Raw genomic sequence first — 22,900 nt, 5'->3', positions numbered from 1 at the left:
TCAGAGGAACCGGGAACAATCTTCACACTGGTCCAACGCACCCTTTCATTAGCACTGATCACAAACACCTTTTTTCAAACACGCTTGTTAAGCAATGAAGGCAAATAGAGTTAACAATGTCAGTTTACTTTGATTTATTGAGGGTCAAAACCATTCTGACAGCAGGAATGGAATCAGAGGAATGCAGGGAGGGTTGAGGAGGTGGTGTCCACGGTGAGCGGTCACTGGGGGGGGGGGGTGGGTGGGGAACGTGGGACGAGACCAGACCCGTCGCTGCAGAATGACCCTCTCTTAGGGCCTGGGGAGACGCCGCCCCCACCACGGCCAACATCTGCCCCGTTCCGCCCGGAGCCACACACACACACACACACACACGCACACGCACACACACACGCACACGCACACACACACACACACACACACGCACACGCACACGCACACACACACACACACACCCACTCTCTCTCTCTCTGCAGCTGGTGCTCAGGTACCAAGGCCAGTGAGACGTCTGCATCCGGGGATCCAAGTCCCTCAGAGCTGGACAGCCACTGTGTGTGTGTGCGAGTGTTAGTGTGTGTGTGTGTGTGTGTGTGTGTGTGCGTGTATGTGTCTGTGTTTGCGGTAGGGTTGAGGTGAGGATGAGGGGTGAGAGGAGTGTGTGTGTGTGCGTCTGAGAGCTCGTGCCGGGAGCTACACCCTGAGTCAACACGAGGACACCTGTGGACTGGGACAATAAAAAAGGGCAAGAAGTGAAGAATGCAGAATGAATCCACCAGCAAAGGCAAGGAGGTCAGTCAGAGACGCTCCGTCTCTGTGATGGAGAGGATGACCTTCTTCGGAGCCCGCAACCAAAATGGGGTAAGCGGTCTGAAAGATATAATTGATTGGTAAATAAATGGTTTTATGTGTTTATATGATGCACACTTGTTTGAATTGATTGATAGAGTCATCAGGCCCGTCTACAAACATGATATTGAGTCCAGAGTAGGAGTGAAAGCCACACAGGCAGCAGCTCGATCTACTGGTGCCGTCTGGCTCTTCTGAGGTTCTAGAGATGCTTTGCTGAATGCTTGACTGCTGCCTGTCGTCTGCTGAACATTAAGTTAGCATGGGAGCAAGCTAAATGCGTTCAGGTCTGAAATCTGAACTAAATGATGAGCATTGCAGATGTTTGTTTGAAATCTTGCTACTGGATTGACCCAAAAAGGAGTTTAGAACAAGATCATTAAGAGAGGGCTTTAATGAACCCAGATGGGGAAGGGGAAAATACGAAATCTATTTTTAGACGATATTATATTTCTGGCTGGGACTTTATTGTCTTTTCTTCTCTGCGGAGCTGCGAGCCTCTCAGACATTCCTCAGCTGAGATAAGAATCCCGGTCATCGAGGACGGAGGCGTCAACAGGGGGAGGGGGACGATGATTAACTAAAGGGTGGAATTGGAATAATATCATAAATACTTGCATTGTTTTAACGTGAGGTTCGCTGGAAATCACGGTGTCACAAAGAACAGGAATTTCAATGGACTTGCTCAATTCCATTTAGCAAACTCCGAGGTGTCCAGAAACGGGTCAAGAGGACTTATTGGTGGGAGCGGACAGGTGGTCTACAGCGAAGGTCACCAGCAGAACCAGGAGGAGCAGTGATATCACGGGACTCAGAGGTACGATTCAAATACCAACTGTGAGGCCTGTGGGGAATAATATTCTTCTTGGAGTCTGATTATGGTGGTGAGCTACCGGTCTGGTCCACGGGGGGGCGGTGCCGGGTCATGAGCAGGAGCAAATTGCATGGTTCAGGCGGGCAGGCATGCGGAGCAGCAGGTAAACAAAGTCGAAAGCTGACTTCTTTAATCGGCTCTTAGCCCAGATCAGAGTTTACCCAACAGATCAGAATTCACTCTAGCGGCCGAAGGCGCTAGCAAAGTTGTGCTTGTTTTCATGATCAGATTCAGGGCCCTTCCTAGGGGACGACAGATGTGGGACAAACGCAAGTGAGACGATTGGCTTTAGCTTTTAAAAGACGCATGCCTGTTCATAAACCACCTGCAGGTGAGGTGGACCATCAAAGCACATATCAGTATTGTATAAAAACGGACTTAGTGCTGAAAAAGCAAGTTTAAAAAACAACAACCACATCGTCCAAGAGTGGAGAGAATAAGTAGAGGCTGAAGAGCACAAGGTAAGTGAATGATTTATGAAGTTATATTTATTTATGTTAATTCTGACTTCACACATGAATGATACACATGCATCCGAGCAGCGCATTGTCGGGACACGACGGCTTTGCTCGGCTCAACATGAATGATGGGCTTACTGGGATTAAGGAAATGAGCGAAAGCATTTTGATATTTTTACAACCCTAATCTCCTGAAGTGCAGAGCAGGGATATTTATTTATTTATTTATTTATGGATGTATTATCCATCCCCGGGTCTTGTCACACAACCAGCAGAGAGATCCTCCTCTCTCACACGGCGGTCATTTACTAAGTTAGAGTTCCTGGGTTAATTCTCTGCCGGGACATCTGTGCCCCGGACATCATCTGATGTCATCATTCTGAGTTTTCAGGTTACATCATCCTGCCTGGTACCTGGTTAGGCTGCTTTAAAGACATGCAGAAGAAAGAGACAGACAGGCCGGCGGCGGCAGGCATACAGACAGATCAACAGATGTATGGATAAATGTATGGATATATATATAATAGATATATGCATAAAGGTGGATAGAAAGATTGATGCCACAGATAGCTGAAAGAGAGATCGAAATGGGAGGGGCCAGAAATAGGAGGAGGGGGGTGTGAGAACTGGGCTGGCAGCCCTGTAGTCCCGCCCCCTCCCCTCCACTTCCCCTGCCTCTACATCGACCCCCTCTCTCTCCCTCTCTCTCCCTCTCCCTCCCGGCTCGCTCCAGTCTTCTCGTCCACTATCGGACCGCCAGCCGCCCCACCAGTCGTGTCTCCGAGCCTTCCGTCGCGTCTTTGTTTGTTTTCCGGTTCTTGTTCCTTGACTTTCCCGCCGGCCGTCCCGGCAGCCATGGGGACCCCCCTTGGAGCGCTCTGGGAGAACTGTTCCGGACCGGGACGCACTCTCTGAGCTCCAGGCTCTGGACTTCGTATCCTCCCCCCCCTTCACTTCCTTCCCCTCCTCCGGGATCACTGCGAGGGGAGACCTCTTCTGACCGGGGGTCTTCATAGTCCTGGGGTGAGGGGAGACCTCTTCTGACCGGGGGTCTTCATAGTCCTGGGGTGAGGGGAGACCTCTTCTGACCGGGGGTCTTCAGAGCACTCGGGTGAGGGGAGACCTCTTCTGACCGGGGGTCTTCATAGTCCTGGGGTGAGGGGAGACCTCTTCAAAGCGGGGGGTCTTCAGAGCACTCGGGTGAGGGGAGACCTCTTCAGAGCGGGGGGTCTTCAGAGCACTCGGGTGAGGGGGAAACCTCTTCTTATCGGGTGGGGGTTGGTTGTGTGTGAGGGTGCTACGCCCGGGGGCATGGCCTGTTGGATCTGAGACGGTGATGACCGGACCACCATGAAGGGGGGTCCCAGGAACCGCGGCTGCGGGTGCCGGCACCTGTTCAGAAAAGTGCTCTCCAAGTGTGGCTGCTGCTACGCGTCCCGGGTCAGAGGTACGTACCCCACCCTCACCTGAGCACCACCCCTCACCTCAGGACGGTCTGGAGGTGGAGGAGGTACATACACCACCCCTCACCTCAGTGGAGGAGGAGGAGATTCATACACCACCCCTCACCTCAGGACTCTGTCTGGAGGTGGAGGAGGTTCATGCACCACCCCTCACCTCAGGACTCTGTCTGGAGGTGGAGGAGGTTCATACACCACCCCTCACCTCAGGACTGTCTGGAGGACGAGGAGGTGCAGGCAGAACATCGGAGAAGGCCTTTACTCTGACTATCATCTGTTTACCAAATGTCTTCCTTCAGAGGGCCGCTTGGTTACTGCTGCTATGTGCTGGGCCTGAAGAAAGAGATATGAGAAGATAACGCTTGTCTGATGAAGGAGATATGAGTAGATGATAACACTAGTCTGAAGGAGATATGAGTAGATGATAACGCTTGTCTGATGAAGGAGATTAGGTAGATGATAAAACTGTTCTGATGAAGGAGATATGAGTAGATGATAACGCTGGTCTGATTAAGGAGATATGAGTAGATGATAACGCTGGTCTGATTAAGGAGATATGAGTAGATGATAAAACTGTTCTGATGAAGGAGATATGAGTAGATGATAACGCTGGTCTGATGAAAGAGATATAAGTAGAGGTCTGATGAGGGAGATATGAGTAGATGATAACGCTGGTCTGATGAAGGAGATATAAGTAGAGGTCTGATGAAGGAGATATGAGTAGATGATAACGCTGGTCTGATGAAGGAGATATGACTAGAGGTCTGATGAAGGAGATATGAGTAGATGTAACGCTGGTCTGATGAAGGAGATATGAGTAGATGATAACGCTGGTCTGATGAAGGAGCTATGAGTAGAGGTCTGATGAAGGAGATATGAGTAGATGATAACGCTGGTCTGATGAAGGAGCTATGACTAGAGGTCTGATGAAGGAGATATGAGTGTACGAAGTGAACCCATCCTGTCCCCATGGTGTTCTGTGGGCTACAGAGGTCCATGGTTTAGAGTGGAGGTTCTGTTGTATCATCCCATAACGGGCTGATGACACCCTGGCTTAAGTTCAGGTGTTCACCAGGCCCTCCCCATGTCTCATATACCGTGTAATGTTAACGTTCCATTGAACAGGTAATTAAGACCATCTACAGGAACCATCGACTTAATTATTCTTAATTAGTCAATACAAACATGGAACAAAGAATCAACCCTTAATGTTTGAACCAGCCAATGATCTGACCCTGGTTCAAACAGTCACGGCCCCACCAGCCAATGACCTGACCCGGTCCAAACAGACACAGCCCCACCAGCCAATGACCTGACCCGGTCCAAACAGACACAGCCCCAAGACCCAATGACCTGACCCGGTCCATACAGACACTGGCTCATCAGCCAATGAGCTGATCCGGTCCATACAGACACTGGCTCATCAGCCAATGAGCTGATCCGGTCCAAACAGACACGGGCTCATCAGCCAATGAGCTGATCCGGTCCAGACAGTCAAAGATAGACTCACATCTGGAGGTTTGTCTCGGAATGTGCTTCGCTTAGATCATTGAAGCATGGAAACACTCTGAGTCACGCTCAGGCATTCCTCTCTGAGCCCCCCCCACACACACACACACACACACACACACACACACACACACACACACACACACACACACACACACACACACACACACACACCCTAGCCGTTCCTCTGGTGCTTCCTGGTCTTGTAGTAGAAACAGGATCTTTGGGTCCCAGTAGCAGAAAGAGACCCTTTCTGTGTGAATGTTGTTGGCTGATGTCCCAGTCCCTCCCAGATCATCAGCCCTGATGTGTCGCTGGTGACTGATGCACGGCCCTCAGCCTGCAGCGAGATGGCAAGCGGCCCTATCACAGATGCCTTTAATCTGGATACACACGCACGCAGACACACACACACACACACACACACACACACACACACACACACACACACACACACACACAGCCACAGTTGCACACAAGACCACAGTCACACACACACACACACACACACACACACAACCACAGTCACACACACACAACCACAGTCACACACACACAACCACAGTCACACACACACAACCACAGTCACACACACACGCACACACACACACACACCCCGTGCCTCCGGGGGTCAGCTGAGGGCCGCTGTAGTGAGCTCTGCTCCGGGCAGTGACCTCGCAGGACGCAGGAAGGCGGAGAGGTTTCTCGCTGATGTTCCTACACCTCCTGTGTAAACAGGACGTCCCGGTTACCAGTCCTGTTTTAGAATCCTTCCTGAGCGACGGCTCCGCTTGGTTTCCATCTGTGATCAGCACGTTTGCTTTCTCAAGACTTCACGTCTATTTTCAGTGCTGCCACGGGGAGCAGAAGAAGGGGGGGTGGGGGTGAGGGGTGGGGGGGGTAGAGGGGGGCCCGGAGGGTTTGGTGTTGTGGTTCCACTCCAGCAGAACGTCTCTCTGGAATATTCCGTCCATTCATTTCCTCATGCACTGCTGCTGAGCCTTATCCCCGTCTGAATGCAGTGCACTGGTGTCTGAATACAGTGCACTGGTGTCTGAATGCAGTGCACTGGTGTCTGAATGCAGTGCACTGGTGTCTGAATACAGTGCACTGGTGTCTGAATGCAGTGCACTGGTGTCTGAATGCAGTGCACTGGTGTCTGAATGCAGTGCACTGGTGTCTGAATGCAGTGCACTGGTGTCTGAATGCAGTGCACTGGTGTCTGAATACAGTGCACTGGTGTCTGAATACAGTGCACTGGTGTCTGAATGCAGTGCACTGGTGTCTGAATGCAGTGCACTGGTGTCTGAATGCAGTGCACTGGTGTCTGAATGCAGTGCACTGGTGTCTGAATGCAGTGCACTGGTGTCTGAATACAGTGCACTGGTGTCTGAATACAGTGCACTGGTGTCTGAATGCAGTGCACTGGTGTCTGAATGCAGTGCACTGGTGTCTGAATGCAGTGCACTGGTGTCTGAATGCAGTGCACTGGTGTCTGAATACAGTGCACTGGTGTCTGAATGCAGTGCACTGGTGTCTGAATGCAGTGCACTGGTGTCTGAATACAGTGCACTGGTGTCTGAATACAGTGCACTGGTGTCTGAATACAGTGCACTGGTGTCTGAATACAGTGCACTGGTGTCTGAATGCAGTGCACTGGTGTCTGAATGCAGTGCACTGGTGTCTGAATGCAGTGCACTGGTGTCTGAATGCAGTGCACTGGTGTCTGAATACAGTGCACTGGTGTCTGAATACAGTGCACTGGTGTCTGAATACAGTGCACTGGTGTCTGAATACAGTGCACTGGTGTCTGAATGCAGTGCACGTGTCCCAAGCTGTCTCTGAATACAGTGCACTGGTGTCTGAATACAGTGCACTGGTGTCTGAATACAGTGCACTGGTGTCTGAATGCAGTGCACTGGTGTCTGAATACAGTGCACTGGTGTCTGAATACAGTGCACTGGTGTCTGAATACAGTGCACTGGTGTCTGAATACAGTGCACTGGTGTCTGAATACAGTGCACTGGTGTCTGAATACAGTGCACTGGTGTCTGAATACAGTGCACTGGTGTCTGAATGCAGTGCACTGGTGTCTGAATACAGTGCACTGGTGTCTGAATGCAGTGCACTGGTGTCTGAATACAGTGCACTGGTGTCTGAATACAGTGCACTGGTGTCTGAATACAGTGCACTGGTGTCTGAATACAGTGCACTGGTGTCTGAATGCAGTGCTGCACGTGTCCCTAGCTGTCTCTGAATGCAGTGCACTGGTCCCTGGCTGTCTCTGAATACAGTGTACTGGTTCCTAGCTGTCTGTGAATACAGTGTACTGGTTCCTGGCTGTCTCTGAATACAGTGTACTGGTCACTGGCTGTCTCTGAATACAGTGTACTGGTCACTGGCTGTCTCTGAATACAGTGTACTGGTTCCTAGCTGTCTCTGAATACAGTGTACTGGTTCCTAGCTGTCTCTGAATACAGTGTACTGGTTCCTAGCTGTCTCTGAATACAGTGTACTGGTTCCTAGCTGTCTCTGAATACAGTGTACTGGTTCCTGGCTGTCTCTGAATACAGTGTACTGGTGCCTAGCTGTCTCTGAGTACAGTGTACTGGTTCCTGGCTGTCTCTGAATACAGTGGACTGGTTCCTAGCTGTCTCTGAGTACAGTGTACTGGTTCCTAGCTGTCTCTGAATACAGTGTACTGGTTCCTAGCTGTCTCTGAATGCAGTGTACTGGTTCCTAGCTGTCTGTGAATATAATGCACTGGTCCCTAGCTGTCTCTGAATACAGTGTACTGGTTCCTAGCTGTCTGTGAATATAATGCACTGGTCCCTAGCTGTCTCTGAATGCAGTGTACTGGTTCCTAGCTGTCTCTGAATACAGTGTACTGGTTCCTAGCTGTCTCTGAATACAGTGTACTGGTTCCTGGCTGTCTCTGAATACAGTGGACTGGTTCCTAGCTGTCTCTGAATACAGTGTACTGGTTCCTAGCCGTCTGTGAATACAGTGGACTGGCCCCTAGCTGAACTGGTCCCTATGCACAGTGAAATGGCGGCTAGAGAAAGGCCTCCTCACTGTTCCTCAAGGACCCTCCCTGTCTCATAGCCCATGAGGCTGGGGGGGACACTAACCCTTTGTGGCGGCTGATACTAGCCCTACAAGCAGGGGCGTGTGTGTGTGTGTGCGTGTGTGTGTGTGTGTGTGTGTGTGTGTGTGTGTGTGTGTGTGCATGAGTGGGTGTGTGCTTGCGTGTGCGTTTATGTGTGTGATGTTGTCACAGCTAGTATCTGAAGAACTCAATCTGATGAGTGCAAAGGAGATGATAGCAAACCTATCTTCGAACCACGGGTGGCTTAATAGATGGCTATTTCAAGGATGCTCGTCAAATGGCCGACATGGGCTCTGAACCAACACACTACTGTGGACCCCATCTGTCTCCTAATGGGCTCTGAACCAACACACTACTGTGGACCCCATCTTTCTCCTAATGGGCTCTGAACCAACCACCTGCTACAGACACCAACGTCTTAATGGGCTCTTTCACAACACACTGCTGTAGACGCCATCGTCTTCATCCCAATGGGCTCTGTCCCAACACACTGCTAGAGACACCACCATCGTAATGGGCTCTGAAGCAACCCCCTGCTACACACACATCAACGTTGTGATGGGCTCTGAACCTATCCTCTTTCTCTCCTTCATCTCCATCAAGTCCAAACAGGAAGCCATGCCGTTCCCATGGTGACGTTCTGCAGAGTTCCCACAGCTTCTAAATGTGTCCTGCCGACCATGTAAGGTTAGGGGGTGGAGAGGACTGAGATCACAGAGCCCTGGGAGCCCGTTGTTAACTTCCTACCTCCTCCTAACTATACCTAGTTTACCTCCTCCTAACTATACCTAGTTAACCTCCTCCTAACTATACCTAGTTAACCTCCTCCTAACTATACCTAGTTAACCTCCTCCTAACAATACCTATTTAACGTCCTCCTAACTATGCCTAGTTAAACCTCCTCCTAACTAGACCTAGTTCATTTCCTAACTACACCTAGTTAAACTTCTCCTAACTATACCTAGTTCACCTCCTAACTATAGTTATTAATACATTGAACCAGCAAACAATCACCTTCTCATGATCTGAATAAAGTAGACTGTAAAAGCTGTGTGTGTGTGTGTGTGTGTGTGTGTGTGTGTGTGTGTGTGTGTGTGTGTGTGTGTGTGTGTGTGTGTGTGTGTGTGTGTGTGTGTGTGTGTGTGTGTGTGTGTGTGTCAGAGACACTGAGAGCGACAGTGTGTGTGTTTGTGTGTGACAGAGACAGAGCATGTGTGTGAGAGACAGACGTGAGAGAGAGAGAGAGAGAGAGAAAGTGTCTGTGTAGTGTAGGGGACGGAGCGTGTGTGTTAGAGACAAAGCACGAGTGTGTATGAGCGAGAGAGAGACGGCATGGGTGAGAGAGTGTGTGTGTGTGAATAGTGTAGAGAAAGTTCTACCGCAGGCCCATCGGCACATGGCATCACGTGAACACAACCACCCTAGAGCTGTAGTAGATCACCAGTGTCCACCTTCGTCTTCATCGTGCATGCGCCTCAGCAATCATGCACGCAGACACACGCGCACGAACGCACGCAGACAAACACGCACTCGCTCACGCACTCACACACAAACACGCACTCACTCACACACACACACACACACTAAAGCACGCACACACACACACACACACACACACACACACACACACACACACACACACACACTAAAGCACGCACGCACACACAGAGGCTTCTGTCCTGCGGTGATCCTGCTGAGTCTGCATGGGGGTCCAGATGGGAGCTGGCTCCGTTACGTAAGTCCTCTGGAGGTGACCGCGACCACGACCTGCTGGCCTCCTGCTGGGACCGCCGCTACGGGCTGCTAGGTCACCTCAGAGGATGGAGGGGGGGGGGGGGGGGGGGGGGGGGGGAGTGGATGTGTGTGTGGAAAATACTGCGTCACCACCTCCATTATCAAGCAACTGTTGTGTACTTTCCTCCGCCTCACTGAGGGCTGGGGACGCCGCCGGGGGCTAAGAGCGTATCCTTCGTCCAGGGAGGAGGAGGAGGAGGAGGAAGGGGCGGTTGTCGTGGCGATGACGAACTGTTTGCTTAAGGGTTGATGCGAGATGATGCACAGGGTTTGTGTTTCCGTGGAGCTGGGTGGAGGGAGGGCTGCGGTGGGGGGTGGTGGATTGGAATTGAGCGAAGGGCGATGAAGGGCTTTGTTTCCTCCGGTGGAGCTCAGAGTCGCAGTGGAGCATGACGTCAGGGGTCGGCGGGGAGATGTGGACGGACAGCAGCCCCGCTGACCTGAAAACGTGTCGCTCTGCATTGTGGGTCTGGCCGTCTGAAGCCCACATGATGCCCCTGTGTTGGGCCCTCAGAGCTCAGTCCCAGGATTTAGTGTTCGGATGTTCGCTTTACCATTACAATTAGGGTATTTAGCAGACGCTTTTATCCAAAGCGACTTACATCGGTTAATACACACATTGACACACCGACGGCAGAGTCAACCATGCAAGGCGACAGCCGGCTCGTCAGGAGCAGTTAGGGTTAAGTGTCGTGCTCAGGGACACATCAACACTCAGCTAAGAGGAGCTGGGGATCGAACTAGGAACCCATGGTACAAGACAACTGCTCTACCTCCTGAGCTAAGCCGACCCCCACTTTATGGGCGATCACGATGTTTCCATCACTTAGTCACTTCATCTCAATTCATGGTGTTCCCCTCACCATCCACCCCTCCACCTTGACCACTTCTCCACCCGTCCCCTCGCTCCAGGCTGTGATCCTCGTGATGTGGTGACGGTGCCTCCGTCTCACACTCTGCAGGCAGCAGATCACTGAGCACTGCATGCATGGAGAGTGTTTGAGTGTCTTGTTTGCATCCTGGGGACAAACCCGCACCTGGTGGGGGGGACTATAACTGGTGATAATAACTGTGTGTGATCGACTTTGGGTTAACCAGTGCAGATATAACGGAGAACGGACCAGGTTCACACGGTACAGGAACTCTGAACCTCTGCCCGATGGATCTGGCGTCTCGGCTCACTGGAGGTTCTTGTGGTTTTGATGATTACAGCGTACCTAAAATGTACTGAAGGGTAGCTCCTTATTTTCCCCCCTGAGAAAATTTACAAGATGTCCCCGTCCTGTTTCCCCGAGGCCACACTTTCCCCCCACATCAGCAGAATAGACCTCAGGCTTAATGGTGGTGGTGGTGGTGGTGGTGGTGGTGGTGGGTGGTGGGGGGCTGGAGAGCTTGTTGAGGAGCGGAGTAGAACCTTTCCTGGAGCTCTGCTCGTTCTTAAGAGCCCGTTCTGCCTTGAGGAGCCGGAGGAGCGAACAGGGACCGCGCTGGTGTGTGAGGTTCATGATGGTCCAGGAGTCGGACGGACCTGCCCCTGGGGCCGTTCAAATTATTCATTCTAGATCCAGTGTTGTACTTCAGCGGTTTGTGTCCGTCAGCACGGAAGCGAGGAGCTTCACTGTTTTGGCAAATCTATGCAAACGGAGCAGATGTCAAAATAAATGCCAAATGTCAAAATACTAAATGTACTGTAACTTTAAACGTTTGCCCTGATCTCTCTCTCTCTCTCTCTCTCTCTCTCTCTGTCTCTGTCTCTGTCTCTGTCTCTGTCTCTGTCTCTCTGTCTCTGTCTCTGTCTCTGTCTCTGTCTCTGTCTCTGTCTCCCTATCCCTCTCGCTCTCTCTCCCCCATCAGAGCCGTACTCCCTGGCAGCCAATGGGGAGGGCAGTTCTAGTGCGTCCGCCGGCTCCATGGCCCACCAGGCGCCCGGCTCCTCCAGCTCCCTCCCCTCCCCAGGGGGCACGCGACACCCGGTCAGCGCCCTCAAGAAGTGGCTCACCAGCCCCGCCCGCAAACTCAGCTTCGACCGGGGGGGCGTAGGGGGAGGAGGAGGAGGAGGAGGAGGAGGAGGAGGACTGGGGAAGAATGATAAGCTGACGTCCAGGCTAGATGGGAAGACTCCTGAAAGAGCCCTGATTCAGGTCCAAGACGGGCCCCTGGTCCAGGGGCCAGACGGGCCTCGGGTTAAGGGGCCAGAGGGGCCCCTGGAGAGGCCGGGGAGCCACACGATCCTCCCCTACACAGGGGTTGACACGGTGAGAACCACAGACACACAGATGGCGAATCACGTTTCCTCATCTCCACGTCCTGAGGTGTTGAGGGGGAGTGATGGACGACATTTACAAAGAACCAAGTGCCAAGCACTCACAATCGCTAGGTTAGCCCGTTCCCTCCATGCAACAAAGCGTAGGATAAGACGCTACACAATGCTAAGTGCTATGCTACCCTCGGTATTGGGTTGTGATGGACTCTCTTTATTCCAACGTGTGCAGGTTTGGAGCGGCGGCCTGCTGAGTCCCTCGGACCCGGCCTCTCCCAGCGACCTGTGGGGTCCAGGGCCGGACAGCGACTCACACAGCCTGGTACGCCTCCTGCTGGCCCCTGCCTCAGTCCTCCATCGTAGAGCTCCTCACCTCATCTGTCCTCTTTCTCCCTGTTCACGTTTACTTTTAGTAAATGATTCAACTTTATTTTTAAATGTCGTCCTTTATTGTCTATCTTTCTCTCTGTCCGTCCTTCTTTCTTTTTCCAAAGACCATCGGTAATGAGTAATGCAGATTAGAATAGATTTGGGATGAGAGATGCAGACAGACAGACGGTTCAGGAGGAATGTGTTTCATTAGAGCCGGCCAACACACGCTGAATACATTCGACATGACGTTTAAATTAAGAACAAGCTGTTTTACTTGGCTTTAGGGATTCTTTGTGGGATTTGGAGAACAGTTTCCACATACCGTGGTGAACTCCATCTCCGGTGTAATCGACTCCTGCCATCGTGTACGTTGTGAAGGACGTGTCCCTGAGCTGCCGCAGCTCGTACTGTGAAGCGGTCCGACACACAGATGAGGCTGATGGTCCACGCTGACCCACATGCTCCCAAAAGCCCTGTTTGCTAATCCAGAGCGCAGGTCTGAGCAGACCACATCTGGAAGGGAGCACACTGCCAACAGTGTGACAGGCTGGCTGAACACCGGATCTGGACCGGCTGAACACTGGATCAGGATCACTGGATCAGGACCGGGTCACCACTGTACCAGGTGAACACTGGATCAGGACCGGCTGAACACTGGATCAGGACCGGCCGAACACTGGATCAGGATCACCGGATCTGGACCGGCTGAACACAGGACCGGGTCAGCACTGTACCAGGTGAACACTGGATCAGGACCGGCCGAACACTGGATCAGGACTGGGTCAACACTTGATCAGGACTGGGTCAACACTTGATCAGGACCGGCCGAACACTGGATCAGGACCGGCCGAACACTGGATCAGGACCGGCCGAACACTGGATCAGGACCGGCTGAACACTGGATCAGGACTGGGTCAACACTTGATCAGGACTGGTTCAACACTGGATCAGGTCAACAGTGGGTCAGAAACGGCTGAACCCTGGATCAGGACCGGGACAACACTGGATCAGGATCAATGGATCAGGATCACTGGATCAGGACCGGGTCAACACTGGACCGGCTGAACACTGGATCAGAGTACACTTCAGTTGAGGAGGGGGACTTGGGGTCCACTGGAGGACGGGGACTTGGGATCACTGCTGTAGGGGGTTATGTGGAGGGCGGTCAAGGAAGCGAGGATCAACAAAGTATTTCCTTAATGGTTGTCTCCTCAGCACTAAAGCCACAACTCTTTTCCTTTCCGTTCGGCGCAGTCTGTGGTTCAGGACGGTGAGTCATTATTAACATGTGTGGCTGTCAGGCATCACTGAGCTCCGCGGTCAGACAGAAAGGAGTTAACCCTCCGCTGTCCAATAGAGGCCTGCAGAGGCCCTGTCTGAAGGCCTTTCAAAGGGCCTGTCTGAGGCCCTGTCTGAGGGCCTTCAGGGGCCCTGTCTGAGGGCCTTTTAGAGGCCCTGTCTGAGGCGTCCTCTTCCACGTCATCCAGACCTTCCACAGCGACAGCGTCTCTACGGATGATGAAATACCTTCACTTCGTTCCATAGACTTGTTGACTTGTGTTTTGTTTTCCTGGTTTCAGCAGGACGGCCAATCCCGCTCCAATATCCCTCCAGACGAAAGCAGCTTGATCGATGACTCAGGCAGCCAATGGTCAGCCTCGCTGGACACGGAGGAGGACCGAAGGGCTGCCCTGGAGAAAAGCATGTAGGTGTTCGTCTTCAGTTGAACTCCTCATGAACTGCCAATTCCTTGTGTGTGATGTACTGATGATTACACACTGTTCCATCGTTATCATCAAACTGTTTCACCTAATACCTCCCTCCCCTCTCCCCTCGTCCCTCTCCCTCTCTCTCTCCCTCCCTCCCCCTCCTTCACATAACCCATCAGTTATGTGCTGACAGAGCTCCTGGACACAGAGAAGTTGTACGTGGAAGATCTGAGGCTCATCGTAGAGGTGAGCTCAACATTCAGGGATGGACGTGCACTCGTGAATCTGTCATGGAAAGTAATCCTGTGTGTGTGTGTGTGTGTGTGTGTGTGTAGGGCTACATCGGCACCATGGCCACCCAGGGGGTTCCCGAGGACCTGAAGGGGAAGGACAAGATAGTGTTTGGGAACATCCACCAGATCTACGACTGGCACAAGGAGTGCGTTCTCACACCGCCCTCCACCTTACACGTCTCACCCTTGCTAGCCGACAGAGTGTATTTTACCTAGAGTGTGTGTGTGACGGCTGGTGTCTGTGTGTGTCCCACAGCTACCTTCTGGGGGAGTTGGAGAAATGCTTCGATGACCCGGAGCGGCTGGCTAACCTGTTCATCAAACATGTGAGCCCCCCGCAGTGAGCCCCCATCTCTGGGGGGCAGACTCTCTCTCTGGGTGGGGTGGGGTGGGGGGGAGACACTCTCTCTTTAGGGGGAGACACTCTCTGGGGGGAGACACTCTCTGGGGGGAGACACTCTCTCTGGGTAGGGGGGGGGGGGGAGGAGAGAGAGACACTCTCTTTAGGGGGAGACACTCTCTCTGGGGGGGGGGGAGACACTCTGGGGGGAGGGGGGGAGACACTCTCTGGGGGGGGGGGAGACACTCTCTCTTGGGGGCGACACTCTCTGGGGGGGGGGGGGGAGACACTCTCTCTGGGGGGGAGACACTCTCTGGGGGGGAGACACTCTCTCTGGGGGGAGACATTCTCTTTGGGGGGAGACACTCTCTCTGTGTGGAGACACTCTCTCTGGGGGGTGACATTCTCTCTGGGCGGGGGGGAGACACTCTCTGGGCGGGGGGGGGGGGGGGCTGTCTGAGGGACAAAAGTCCCATGACTTATCTCTTATCTCTCGCTGTATCCCAGGAGAGACGGCTCCACATGTACGTGGTGTACTGCCAGAACAAGCCCAAGTCGGAGCACATCGTGTCGGAGTACATCGAGACCTTCTTTGAGGTGAGCAGGAAGCACCTCCACAACCTTTCCCCGTCGTTCCCCTTTAGCCTCCTCTGGGCATTCAACCCTCCTCTGGGTGTGTGTGACCCTCCGCTGGGTGTGTGTGAGCCTCCGCTGGGTGTGTGTGACCCTCCCCTGGGTGTGCGTGACCGTCCCGGCTCCCTGTTCCAGGACATTCGGCTGCAGCTGGGCCACAGACTGCAGCTCAACGACCTGCTCATCAAACCGGTGCAGAGGATCATGAAGTACCAGCTGCTGCTCAAAGTATGTGAAGCTCAGCGTGACCCACGTCACCACATCAATACCGGTGTCAAGTACTTGTGCGTGTATGGGTGGGTACCCCACCGAACACGTGCGGGTGTGTGTATTTTTGTGCGAGTGTGGGTGTATGTGTGTGTGTGTGTGTATTTGCGTGCGAGTGTGGGTTTCTGTATGTATTTGTGTGTGTGTGTGTGTGGGTGTCTGTCTGGATGTGTTTGAGGGTGCATGTGTGTGTGTGTCTGGATGTGTGTGTGTGCGTGTGTGTGTCGGGGCGTGCATGTGTGCGGGTGGGACTGTGAATGTCAGTATCCATGGTAACCTGGGCATGCTAGTCAGCAGTAGCTCTGTGCCCCCCTGCTGAGCTGCTGTGTGCCTCGTTCTGCAGGACCTCCTGAAGTACTGCACCAAGGCAGGAAGGGACGTGGTGGAGCTGGAGGTGAGACTTCCCCTGCCCACATCCTGTCATTGTGGAGCTCTGCCCCCCATCTGGTCCTCATACAGCAGGCTGGCCTGGGTCATCAGACACCGCCAGCTCCACGTTTAGAGACACCTTCACCTCCACCTTCACCTCACATCCACACCCCCTCACATCCACCTTAACCTCCACATCCCCCTCACATCCACACCCCCTCACATCCACCTTAACCTCCACATCCCCCTCACATCCACCTTCACGTCCACATCCCCCTCGCATCCGCCGTCTACTCCACCCCCCTCACATCCACCTTCACCTCCACCTCACATCCACCTTCACCTCCACCTTCATAGACACATCCACCTCCACCTTTAGAGACACCTTCACATCCACACACTCCTCACATCCACCTCCACATCCCCCTCACATCCACCTCCCAAGCCACCTTCATAGCCACCTTCACCTCCACCTTTTTATAGACACCATCACATCCACCTCCACCTTTATAGACACTTTCACCTTCACCTTAAGCTCCATATCCCCTTCCACATCCACCTCTATTGACACGTTTCTATCTAGTTCCTCTCAAGTCTATATCAGGTCTATATCCAGGTCTATATCAGGTCTATATCAGGTCTATATCAGGTCTATATCCAGATCTATATAAGGTCTATCTCCAGGTCTATCTCCAGGTCTATCTCCAGGTCTATCTCCAGGTCTATATCCAGGTCTATCTCCAGGTCTAACCCGTGTCTCTGGTTCCAGAAAGCGGTGGAGGTGATGTGCTTCGTTCCGAAGCGCTGTAACGACATGATGAACGTGGGCCGTCTGCAAGGCTTCCAGGTAAAGCTCCTCCCTCGTGCCACAGCCCTCAGAACCTCAGGGCCTCAAGTGATCCGAGACTGAACCACAGCTCCTCTGTTCCAGGGCAAGATCACCGCCCAGGGGAAGCTGCTGCAGCAGGACACCTTCTCCGTCAGCGAGCAGGAGAACAACATCCTGTCCAGGGGCCGGGAGAGGCGGGTCTTCCTGTTTGAGCAGCTGGTCATCTTCAGCGAGCCAATCGACAAGAAGAAGGGCTTCTCTCTGCCCGGGTACACGTTTAAGAGCAGCATCAAGGTGCCTTTGCTTTGTGACCGGTCGCTTCATGTTGGCCTTCAAAGCATGTGATGCATATTGTGGTGTATGGGTTCTGTAGGGTGGAGTGTGTTTAACGCCGCGTTGTGGGGTATTACAGTAGTATAATAGTAGTAGGGAGAGGCTTAGCCATCGATGGGAGTGACATTTTACGTTCAGGCCATTTAGCAGACTAACAATCGCTAGGTTAACCCATTCCCCGTACACAACAAAGATAGCTCGGATAAGACGCTACACAATTCTAAGTTACATTTTTAAGTGCCAGGACGTACAAAATACAATAAGACCGTAAGAGGGGTGTGTGTGTGTGGGGGGGGGGGGGGGGGGGGGGGTAAGGCGAGAGGCTATGCAGAGTCCAGGTGAACTCTGAACAAGTGAGTCTTGAGTCTTTTGCAGAAGCGGTGAGTTGGTGTTCCACTGATGGAGGAGGGTTTTTTTTTAAATAAAGTTTTAACGCTGTGCTGCAGGTCAGCTGCCTGGGCGTGGAGCGGCCCGGGTCAGGGGGCGTGCCCGGGGGCGGGGCCGTGGAGCAGGACCCCCGGGTGCTGGTGCTGACGGCACGCCGCCCCGACGGCAGCCTGGTCCGCTACGTCATGCAGGCGGCGTCCAGAGAGAAGCAGCAGGCCTGGCTCAGCGACGTGGGCCAGATCCTGGAGTCCCAGAGGAACTTCCTCAACGGTGAGCGCCCGGTCTGGAGGTCCGGGCCCCGTAGGAGGACTGGGCCTTACAGCGGACGTGGCTGTAAGGCCCACTCACCTCCCCTCTCTCCCCCTCCCTCTCTCCCCCCTCCCTCCCCCTCACAGCGCTGCAGTCCCCCATCGAGTACCAGCGGAGGGAGAGCAAGTCCAACAGCCTGGGCCGGGCCATGCGGGCGCCGGACGCCAGCGGCGGCGCGGTCGGCCTGCGGCCCCACTCCTCCGCCTCCATGGACCGCCACCACCTGCCCTCCCTCAGCTTCTACAACACCTCCATGCCCTCGCTGCTCCCGGCCGCCGAGGGCCCCAGGAAGGTCAGCCTCCGCCCCCCCCGCCCCCCCGCCACCCTCTCCATGCTGCCTGCTGGCCCCCACCGACACCGGCCTCACAAGTCTCACAATCTCTACTGTCTGTCTGCGTGTCTGTGTGTCCGTCTATCTGCCTCTCTGTCCGTCGCTCTGTCTGTCGCTCTGTCTGTCTCTCTGTCTGTCTGTCTGACTGTCTGCCTGTCTGTCTGCCTGTCTCTGTGTCTGTCTCTCTGTTTCTGTCTGTCTGCGTGTCTGTCTGCCTGTCTGGCTGCCTGTCTGTCTGTCTGCCTGTCTCTGTCTCTCTGTGTCTGTCTGTCTGTCTGCGTGTCTGTCTGTCGGTCTGTTTGTCTGTCTGTCTGTCTGTCTGTCTGTCTGTCTGTCTGTCTGTCTGTCTGCCTCCCTGTCTGTCTGTCTGTCTGTGTTTTTGTCTGCCCTGTCTGTCTGCGTGTCTGTCTGTCTGTCTGTCTCCGTCCTCAGGTTTCATCAGAGCGTCCGTCCAGACATCCGCTCTCCGTCCCTCAGAGGTCCGCTCTCTGCCCAGAGAGGAGCTCCGGCCCCGGGGTCTCTAACGGCGGGCCGGCCCTGATCCAGCGCAGCATGCAGGTACTGGGCCTGGGAGGAGCTCCAGGGGTGCGTGGGGGACTGCTGAAGCCAGGGGGCGCTCCAGCTTGATGACGTCACGGTGTGTTTCTGTGTCACCAGGCCCTGCGCTGCAGCTCAGAGACCCCAGAGTCTGAGGAGCTTCCTGCAGAGCCTCACCAGCCCGGCCTCGGTCAGCTGACCGAGAGCGACCTATAGCGTGGCCCGGTGGCCTGTGAATCCATCGTGATACGTGAGACGTGGGGACGGTAGCAGAGCGGCGCCTCGTTCTGCTCCCAGGAACCCTCCGTCCGTCCTGGGTCTCCTCCTGTCCCCCCTCTTCTCCTCCATCCGGACTGTCCCACTACGGGCGTGATACCCCTCTACCTACGATCCTGTGTCCTACACACACGCACACACATGCACACACACGCACAACCCCTGAGACTCCAGGTCTATGTATAATCCAGTCTTCTTTCAAAGTGACGACCGATGTCTTCCTGTACTTCATATTCTGTGACGAGGGACCATGCAACATTTATACCGCTATGTTTTATTCAGCGAGTGCAGTGACACGATGTGTATCGGCTCGTCCGCTCCTCTGCTCCTCCGACCACCTCCCCCTTCGCCGTCGGGCGGTGCCCCCACCCACCCACCCTAACGCCCCCCCCCCCCCCACCCTAACGAGCCAACCTCCTGAAGAGGTCCCGGACCTTCAGCCCAGCCGGCGTGTTCGGTAACACGCCCCACTGCGTCTGAACAGAGCAGCACTCCTCCTGGGAACCAGGAACCAGTTGAGCCAGTAGCTCCAGAGACCAGTGGGCCCTCACGACGGGCTGGAGCCCAGTGGGGGAGGGGGGAAGGGGAGCATCTTCACCGTCCTCTGATGTAAATACTGTTCCGTGGGATCCTGGCAACAAGCGTGTTTCATGACTTTTGTTCTTCTTCTTCTTTTAAAACTAAACAAGGAAATAAAAAAAAGTGTCATGCGAGTATGGACTCAACCTCTTTATTCTCTGTCAGAGGGTCTGCGACAAAACAGAGATATCGTTTGGGCAGAAGAAGAAAAAAAGAGAAATCATAGATTTTAATTCTGACTAGGGGAACGACATTCCTCCTGGATGTTGTCTCTGTACTTGGGGAGGGCAGGAGATGAGTGTTTGAGGATCTGGGGTAAGCGGAGTGTTGTGTGGGGCCTGTCGTGTGATGGACGATGGCACAAAGAGGAAGAGTAGCCAATTAAACGAGTCGTCAGCCCTCAGCAGACGCGTCTTCAATCGCTTGACTGTAGCGACCTCTAGTGTCGACATTCTATAATTAATATATTTTGCGTGAAAACAACAAAATAGAAGATTTATATTATAAATAATATGAATATGATTATTACTATATCAATATAATCATATGGAAATACGTTTGTGATATTATGCATTGAAGGGCTAAAATCCATTCACCACATTAAAGACCTCACAACACTAAATCAATAAGTTGCCACCAAACAATTGGACTCAATGCAAGAGATTTTAATATGACAAACACTTCAATAAATAGCATTCACAATGTGAGGACGGATCTCAGGCAACACTTTTTATTAATGATTAGAGGGGGAAGCAGGCAAAATACATGTCCTCAAAATCAAATGTCGGATCAAGCGGAAACAATAGTGTCATCAAACGTTTGTACATTAGAACATAAAACTTTACAAAGGCGTAACTTGATGGTGTTGTTGAAACGTCTCTCTCTAGAGTTAGGGTTGGCCCTCCCCTAAAGCTGACTGGAGTGTGTGGTTGATGACTGGGCTGGGTGAGGCTTCAGTGCACACACACCCATTGTGTATTGAGCAATCAATGCACATCAGGTTGAACCAGCCATCAGCACACACACAGGGGTCCCTGACAAGGCAGCATGGGTCACCTGCTCAATCTACCATCATCCTTCAAAGTCTGCAATAAACCGGTTTATTGGCACACACACACACACACTCCACAATGACTCTCTGGAAACCTTTTCACTCACTCATTCAAAACACTGTCATTCAAAACCCTTTAACACACTTATTCATAGCAATGTAATTCAAAACACTTTAACAAACCCATTCATAACCCTGTCATTCAAAACCCTTCCACTCACTCATTTATAACACTGTCATCAAAACCCTCTTACACACACCCTCATTCATAACACTGTCATTCAAATCCATAAGGCCACCCTGTGTATATTGAAATACATTTTCTTTCTTGCTTTGTAAATTGAGTATTATGAGCACTAGGTAGAGCCACAGTTCTCCTACACAGGCTGATCCCAGACCAGTGGCTGCTTCAGCTCAGACAGAAACCCTCCTCTTCATAGACGCCCGTTGAAGAACCCGTAGAGAGACGAAGGATGAGACACCGGGACAGGGCTTCAGAACCAGGAACGGAGACCTGGTCCACCAGAAACTGTCCTCAGTGCTGTATGTGTGAGTGGCTTTGGCATGGAGGTGGAGGAGGAGGTGTGGCAGCAGAGGGTGATGGCAGAAGCTTCGGACTCATAGGCAGCAGAACCATAATACTGAATCTGATAATCATCAGAATCATGAAGACAGCAATACACCTCGTCAGTCTAGGTTTGGCAGGTCCGGTCAGGGACCAGGGGACCGGGGGACTGGAGCAGACGACCGGACCAGGGGCCGGCTCCTGAACGCGGTTCAGGTTTCCTCAGTGGGCGTTTGTGGAGGGGGGGGGGGGGGGGGGGGGGGGAAAGGGAATCTGTTGCCGTGGGAACGGGATGCTCACTTCATTGGAGGCGTCTCTGGTCCTTTTCATGAAGAGTGAAGTCTCGGTTCCCTAACGTCGCTTCACCTGCTTCAGTCACGTCGCTCTGTCTTTTGGTGCAACTTGGAAGGAAAAGGGAGAACATGATTCACTCTCTTACTCCTCGGTGTTGTAAAAAAGGCCCTTGTCTAGACACACAGCGTCCCGGTCCACTCGCCCTCAGCTCCTCTGGGTTCTGTTTGCGTTTCTTCATGGATACTGACGGACCGTTGAGACACATGAGACTCGAGGCACAAAATGCTCACACCAACATTAAATAAACATAAATAAATAACAGCACATTTTAAATAGTTTGGATACTTGTGAACACAAGGATATGTTTCGACCTACGTCCGGTGGTGCCTCATCCTCATGTTTTCTAGGGGGCCTGCTTTCCTTACGCAGGTCTGGGGATGAGCTGCAGTCTGTGATGCTGTTTGTGAAGCAGTGAGCTCGTGACTCAGGGCTCCACCAATCAGAAGCTCTGATGGAGGGAGGCCAATCGGAAAGGGGATCAGTTGAGTTCTGACCCGACACCCCCCCACTGATACGTCTCTAGCACCTCAGGGAGCACAGTGCCCTCCAGGGTGGAGGAGGAGCTGTCCGAGGAGAAAGGGTATGGCCGAGGTGGAGGAGGGTGTGTTCGAGGTGGAGGGGGGCGTGGCCGAGGTGGAGGAGGGCGTGGTTGAGGGGGAGGAAGGGTGTGGCCGAGGTGGAGGAAGGGTGTGGCCGAGGTGGAGGAGGGTGTGGTCAAGGTGGAGGAGGGCATGGTTCGAGGTGGAGGAGGGCGTGGTTGAGGGGGAGGAAGGGTGTGGCTGAGGTGGAGTAGGGAGTGGTCGAGGTGTGGGAGGACGTGGTCGAGGTGGAGGAGGGCGTGGCCGAGGTGGAGTAGGGCGTGGTCAAGGTGGAGGACGGCGTGGTCGAGGTGGAGGAGGGCGTGGTCCAGGTGGGGAGGGCGTGGTAAAGGTGGAGGAGGTGAAAGGTGGAGGAGGCCGAGGTGGAGGAGGGCGTGGCAAAGTCGGAGGAGGTGAAAGGTGGAGGAGGCCGGGCGTGGTCAAGGAAGAGGAGGGCGTGGTCAGGGTAAAGGAGGGA

At 53.3% G+C, this 22,900-nt stretch overlaps 1 protein-coding gene across 3 annotated transcripts; it reads left to right on the top strand.

The window, feature by feature from the left end:
• Positions 1 to 501: 501 nt before the first annotated feature.
• Positions 502 to 19,662, top strand: arhgef25b (Rho guanine nucleotide exchange factor (GEF) 25b). 3 transcript variants are annotated; one of them, XM_056606729.1, is made up of 17 exons: positions 502 to 858; positions 1,546 to 1,663; positions 11,905 to 12,305; positions 12,543 to 12,632; positions 14,263 to 14,387; positions 14,571 to 14,637; positions 14,727 to 14,830; positions 14,941 to 15,010; positions 15,532 to 15,621; positions 15,793 to 15,885; positions 16,268 to 16,318; positions 17,063 to 17,140; positions 17,225 to 17,416; positions 17,902 to 18,112; positions 18,238 to 18,443; positions 18,915 to 19,040; positions 19,140 to 19,662. In XM_056606729.1, the coding sequence occupies exons 1-17, from the start codon at positions 757 to 759 to the stop codon at positions 19,233 to 19,235; spliced, it is 2,220 nt and encodes a 739-aa protein (XP_056462704.1). In that variant the 5' UTR covers positions 502 to 756; the 3' UTR covers positions 19,236 to 19,662. The 3 variants fall into 3 exon arrangements, with proteins under 3 accessions (XP_056462704.1, XP_056462707.1, XP_056462705.1); XM_056606732.1 differs by lacking the exons at positions 502 to 858; positions 1,546 to 1,663 and adding an exon at positions 1,786 to 2,181; XM_056606730.1 differs by lacking the exons at positions 502 to 858; positions 1,546 to 1,663 and adding an exon at positions 3,433 to 3,625.
• Positions 19,663 to 22,900: the final 3,238 nt, after the last annotated feature.

Source organism: Gadus chalcogrammus, chromosome 13 (genome assembly GCF_026213295.1).
Source record: "Gadus chalcogrammus isolate NIFS_2021 chromosome 13, NIFS_Gcha_1.0, whole genome shotgun sequence".
Classification (NCBI taxonomy): domain Eukaryota; kingdom Metazoa; phylum Chordata; class Actinopteri; order Gadiformes; family Gadidae; genus Gadus; species Gadus chalcogrammus.
This window is presented reverse-complemented; position numbering and strand designations above follow the sequence as displayed.